Below are 6303 nucleotides of genomic sequence, written 5' to 3'. Positions count from 1 at the left end.
TTCGGGTAATAAAATTGCAACTATAGGCGAATTTTTTTTTATATATATTCCAGACAAACAATAAAGAAAAAAACGAAAATTTGTTTTTTCTCGGGCAAAGTTTTATACAAAAAGTTGTTTTAGGACTTGTGGATTTTATTTGACCTTTACTTTTTACGATACATTTCAAATGGAGTTGTTTCTTAATAACGAAGTTTCAAGTAAGCCACATTCAAAAATTGTACAACATATTTTTGTTTCTTTAGCAGAGTTTTGTAGCAAAGCTGTTATAGGAATAACCGATTTTAAAAAAACTTTATTTTTTATGACAGATTCATATTGGTTGTATACATGTCATTATAGTGCTTGTTAATATCGAAATTTTACGTAAGCCTTATTTCTAAACTGTAAGACATTTTTGTTTCAATGAAAGTTGTTTAGTGATAGCTCTTTTAGCACTACGCGATTTTAATTAACTTTATTTTTTAGGAGAGCCGCATATTGGTTGTACACATGTTAAATAAAAATAGTTTGGTAATGCCATATTTGACGTCTTTGTAAGAAAATTTACCCTTACAATTATATTTATTCTACAGTTTCACGAAGCTTTAACTTCCCTTTAAATATTTTGTAAATGGCGCAAAATTCCAACTTCGTAAAACTTGTATAGGAATATGTCGTAACGCTACTTAAAGCAGTTTATTTGTCAACTCTGCTGCACACTTTACAGAGCTCACGGGTCGGTGAATGTATTGTACACTAGTCATTTGATGATAGTTCACTTCAGTGTTTTTTTAAGGTGTTTTGGGGGACCGAAACGGTTCCCCAAATTTCTCCAGCGGTTTCCCAAATTTTGGACTTGCAACTTTTTGGTATTTAAACGAAACACTTGCGGTCTCTTAAAACTACTTAGCGGTCACCCAAACCAAACCTTAAAAATACCCTGGTTCATTTAGTGTTTTTGTATTCTTAATCGGACCGCGTAACAAATTGGTAAAAAGGTTTTGAATACCAAAATATATTTTTTTAGACTTGGATCCAGATATATTAAAATAATTAAAAAGAAAAAATTATCCGCTCTAAATTATTAAGGCGTAGCTGGACTTATATGTTTTCGAGTAGGCTAATAGGTGACACTGTGACGTAAAATCCAACAGAACAGATTTCATATTTCGAGCTCTGCGAATTACGCAATTGAAACCTCAATTATTGATGGACATTTAGCCGGTATTTCATCCACCGTGGTGTTACAAAAATCTTATCAAGACGAACTAATGAAGCATGTCTTGTTTTTATCTATATCATTGTTTATTTAATAAAATGAAAGTCTCATATTGACTAAGCAAACATCTCTTTAAAATCTCTTATATGGCTTATATATTTTAAATTCAGTAAATCGTGGTCTTGGTAACATAAAACTGGAATTGTAAGTTAGCAATATTTTTCCACTTATTGCCATATAAAACAAAACATCCAACTCTGGACTTTGTTATTTATTTGCAGAAATACCAAGCGCATATCACTGTTCTTTGGCAGCACTTTAGCAACGTTTAGGCCATTTTTCTTTTCACAACCCTCTTAGTTTTATTTTCCTCCAATTTGGAAAAGAATGCTTTGGATGACGTCAAGTTTTCTTTTTGTTTCGAGTTCTGCAAAAAACAATCAATAAATATGTCGTTTACTTCAAACTAAATTCAGCATAAATAGCTCAATACAAATGTCAAAAAATCAGTTGTTTTTGTCTACTCTTTGTCATGCTTTAAACAACTAAAGAAATACCTATAAGGCCGTGGTCACCAAACTACAGCCAGCCAGTTTAATTTATATGGCATGCAGATTATTTTCTTAGCTAACCAAAACACAATCATTAATAGTTCATTAATGGAAAAGCTTATCGGGTGCAGGTACAAGCTAAATTTAAACATTTTTAAACTAAATTAAGTTTTGGTAAAGCTAACTTTACAAAAAGTTTAATACACACTTTAAATCCGGCCCACAATCTCTAATCGTTACAGTAGTCTGGTCCGCGGTCACCAAACCCTAAAAATTATCCGGCCGAAAAAGTTTGGTGTCCCCCGCTGTAAGGTATCAAATAAATTTAAAAACAATTTAGTTAGTTTTAAAAAAATTAACATTAGGTACGCATGTATATAATATAAATATTTTTTTATTAACATGATATAAAAAGCACATGTACAATTACAGGATGTTAAGTAGTTTTTTGTTAGGGAAAATGTCCCAACATAAAAATTATACCCACCAATCATAAACCAAATTGTAAAAAAACATAATAAATTACCTTAATAATTGTAGTTTGACTTCCAGGTAGCTTGGCCTGCTGCTGTAATTTGCCGATCGCTTGGACAGATTTCAATTTCTCGCTAGTTTCTGCCAAAGCTTCCAGCTTGGCGGTTCTTGCTTTCGAACGAACCTGTAAAGTACAAAGTGTATCATGGTAAAACATGCAGAAATCGTTTTGTTAAAACTTGAAATTGAAACAAAACAGGTAAAATGGAAAGGCCAAGTTAGTATAACAAACTGAGCTTTCTATAACAAACACTGTCTTCTAAAAAGAATGGTGATTTCCCTTATTCAGACATTTAACTACCTTTTGTTTGCAATAATATTACCTATTTATACCTTACCTCAACTGGAGCACTAGGGCCCCACTACCCACTTGGTTACCTAAATATTATTCAAGATATTTATAAGAAGGATTTTGATGCTGGTTTAGAATCCCCGAACTTTTCTCTTTACAGTTATGAACTGAGTTGTCAAAATTAAAATAGCAAGAAACTCCCAGACGAAATTAAGGTGAGATTCTGCTAATTTAAAAAGTTGTAAGGTAAACATGTTCCACTGACCTTTTGTCTGACTTTCTTTTTCCGTCTTTCCCGTTTCTTGTCGGTTGACGTTCGCTCCTCGTTGGACTTTGTTTTTCCACCAGAATGAACTTCCTCGGGAGCGAGGAGTTGCGCCTCCGAGTGGTGAACCGGCTGAACTTCTTCCATCGCTATTGACGGAAGATTCTTGACCACTTTGATCTCCGGCTCAGGTCGAGCCGCTTGAAAATGAAAATTGGAAAGAGCGTCCAGCTTCCGGAATAATCCTTTCATTAAAGTTCTTATCTCGGTGTGAGCCGGGTCTTCTTTTTCCTCTTTACCCTCTCCAGACATTTTCTGCAAATACTCTTTTTCGTAGATTTCGTGAAGCGAGAGTTTAGATTTCTCTGAGTTGAGCACGATCTTTTGCTTGTACTCGTGTGGGTCTTTGAGGTCTTTTATTTTACGTTGCACGTCGTCATACGAGCAGTCCTTGATTCGCTGGATAATTATGCTTTCCAAATCGTGGGTGTGCTCATCGGTGATTTCCGGGGCGTTTCTTTCGGTCGTATCGAACTGCAACACCTCGGAGAGTAAGCTGTTAACGGGACGTTTTTGTGCCGTTGTTTCTCCTTTCATCTGCCAATCAGCTTCAGCTAGAGCTTTTTCTTCCATTTTTCCCACCTTTTTTCCCAAGTTTTTTTGCTGCTTATCAAGCTGTGCTTTTGTTTCTGTGTCTTTGTCAACATTTTCTTGTAAATCTTTTTTCGTTCGGCCTGTGTCTGGAAAAAAGTCATCGTATTTTAGTTGTCTTGCCGATACGTGTTCAGCATTCTCCCTGTTTAACATTTCTTCGTCAAAATTTTCGCTTTCCGGCTCGGATAAACCTTCGCCGTCACTGGATTCAATATCTTCGAAGTAATCAATTTCCTCATCACTTTTACCGCCTTCTTCATTTTCTTGCTGATCAAGAAACTTTTCCATTCGACGAAGACTGAAAAAATTATCATCAACGACTGTTTTTTCATAGACTTCTTCCTCTGTGTTTTCCTTCAACTCAAAATCACCTGCATTTTCCCCATCAGAAAATTCGCTCCCTTCTTCAATTTCCGAGTTTAAAGACTCATTTTCATTTACAGAAAGCGCTTTCTCTTCGGTTTTTATTAAAGTTAGACCTTTGTCTTTTTCGTGTGACGAAACTTGATTTTTTAATTTCGCAATGACCTCAGTGTTCAGCAGGTCGACTTGCTGCCATATCTGTTCTTCATCGAAACCTTCTGTGAGAAGAGTTGACAGCGGGTCATTGTCTGTTTTTCGGTTGAGGAGTTTCGAAAGTTTGTAAATGTCGGCAACAATGTCGATAAATTGCGCAGAAACCGAGCTGTCCCCAGTTAAAAATGTAGAAGGATTTTCACACAACTTCGCAAATTTCGCAGGATTGTTTAACAATTCAGCCATATCTCTCTTTAGTTGGTGATTAAATAATACTAAGCATCTTTAATATAAAAATGGGTTCCTAATTGGTGTATCGCTAGAAAACAAGACAAAATTATATTTATAGGTAGTATATGGAATTTGGCAGTGGTCCCACCAGAATTTCATTCAGGGGTTTATATTGCTAATATTATTTGGGTTAGGGGTTATCGTTTGGGTTTTGTTAGGTAAAGTATTATTATTATTATATTTATTCTCTCATAATTATTTCTGCGCTTATTCACTTATGTACATGAAAATTAATAAAAAAAAAAACTTTCTTTAAATGCCGCTTACCACAACGCATATTGTTGGAGTTAGGGTGCGGGTTAGCGTTTGGTTGAGGGTGAGTCAAGGTATTATTAATAATAAACATAATATTACTTGACCCACCCTCACCCAAACGCTAACCAACCCGCACCCTAACCCAAACAATATGCGTTGTGGTATTATTTTGTTTTTTGCATAACTTTTCACGTACATAAGTAAAAGAGCGCCTAAATTAGCTACATACACACTTAAATTCTCGAAAAAGGTTTAGTGTTAGATTCCTACGACCCAACCACAACACATTATTTTGGTAAGGGTGGGGTATGCAATATTAATAAATAATAAACATAATAATATACCACCCTCACCCAAACGCTAACTCGCACCCTAACCAAAATAGGTGGCAGGGTTTTAGATATTGTGCATTGATTTAATAACCGTGGTAGGATTCTAGACGAGCGCCGGTTTATTGTATTATTGTATGTTTACAACTTAATGCACATTGCACTAACGATGCCAAGTCATATAATTTGGTTGGACAAATACCTTTATTGTTGAATAAAAGTTTACGTAAATTTCTTCAAACAAGTATATTTTTCATTAAAATAGTATTTTTCTACAAAATACCGTTAACATATTATTTGTAAAATGGTGATCGCCAGAATACTTTATTATTATATTACCGTCAAACGTTTATGATTTAAATTTATTCACGCATGTTATTTAATAGAATACTAACGTGATCCATAGAATACTATAAATTGTTTGGTGGACGGATTTTTTATTACTTTAGTAAACCCGCGATTTACTAATACAAACAGCTAGTCAAATGAAATAGTATGTTGGCACTTTTGGACTACACATTGACCCAAAAGTGATGGTTCAAATATAAAGAAATACTTTTTGAAATACAACGAGAGGATCTTTTTACGAAAAAAATGGTCCGGGTTTATATCTGCATTTTATCTTTAAAATATTAGAACATTAGATAAATTTATACTAAATGGAGAAAAAAAGTATGTGGGCGTCTGTTAGACAACTAGGTAGGATTATAAGCGCAAAATGAAAATGCTATTTAACCTGTGTTAAGATTTAAGAATGACTATAGCTTCTTAAATCTCACAACAATGTAGTTTTATATCTATGGTGATGAGTTTCGTATTCGCAATCAGACCAGAGAGCTATGCTTGGCATTAACCATACAGATAAAAGTCTCTCTTTATACGGTCAATATTTTTCCCCAATCTAACTTCCAAAAGTGATGTTATCGATTTTTGAGAATATGCTTCTGAACAAAAAGTCGACAAGCGATTTACGTCATTGGCGCTAATATGCACAAAAAAGACCAACATGAAAGACCTCACACGACGGGAAATCGTTGTGAAAAGATGTGCCATCAATTCAAGGGCGTTTTACTCTGAGGGCAAATGACAACGCTTTGTTACCTATCTTGTCTGCGATCAGAGATTGGCTGGAAAAGGAAAATTTCTAGGCGAGTCACATGGCAAAGTGATTAAATTATGTATTGAGGTTTTGCGGGTAAAAAGCATAATGTGGTGTACATTATATGCTCAACTAATAATTTCTATCTATAATTGTATGGTAGTTTAAGTGCATGGATAGGCCTACGTGACCAAACGGCAAAATCACTATATGTTTTAGAATATTTGCTTTGCCAATTTTATCCATGTAATTTTTGTTTTTTTTATATTTATGTTTACCACTCCTAGTGGTTAAAGTAGGTTGGAACGGATTTTGG

The 6303-nt window shown here is 34.6% G+C and overlaps 1 protein-coding gene across 1 annotated transcript; it reads right to left on the bottom strand.

The window, feature by feature from the left end:
* Positions 1-1469: 1469 nt before the first annotated feature.
* Positions 1470-4326, bottom strand: LOC146157547 (U3 small nucleolar ribonucleoprotein MPP10-like). Its single transcript, XM_083387674.1, has 3 exons — positions 2844-4326; positions 2279-2410; positions 1470-1628 (listed from the first exon to the last, which is right to left on the bottom strand). The coding sequence occupies exons 1-3, from the start codon at positions 4257-4259 to the stop codon at positions 1530-1532; spliced, it is 1647 nt and encodes a 548-aa protein (XP_083243800.1). The 5' UTR covers positions 4260-4326; the 3' UTR covers positions 1470-1529.
* Between the last annotated feature and the right edge of the window lie 1977 nt (positions 4327-6303).

Source organism: Ascidiella aspersa, chromosome 4, assembly GCF_963924565.1.
Source record: "Ascidiella aspersa chromosome 4, kaAscAspe10.2, whole genome shotgun sequence".
Taxonomy (NCBI): Eukaryota; Metazoa; Chordata; class Ascidiacea; order Phlebobranchia; family Ascidiidae; genus Ascidiella; species Ascidiella aspersa.
The sequence above is the reverse complement of the archived record's forward strand: the minus strand, read 5'-3'. Positions and strand labels throughout refer to the sequence as shown.

Bases quoted from the DNA above. Each gene is read 5' to 3' on its own strand.
- LOC146157547 (XM_083387674.1), bottom strand. From the start codon at position 4,259: ATGGCTGAATTGTTAAACAATCCTGCGAAATTTGCGAAGTTGTGTGAA. The intron at 2,411-2,843 runs GTCAGTGGAACA...TGTACTTTACAG, and splicing joins AAAAGAAAGTCAGACAAAAG to GTTCGTTCGAAAGCAAGAAC. The intron at 1,629-2,278 runs GTAATTTATTAT...TGTTTTTTGCAG, and splicing joins GTCAAACTACAATTATTAAG to AACTCGAAACAAAAAGAAAA.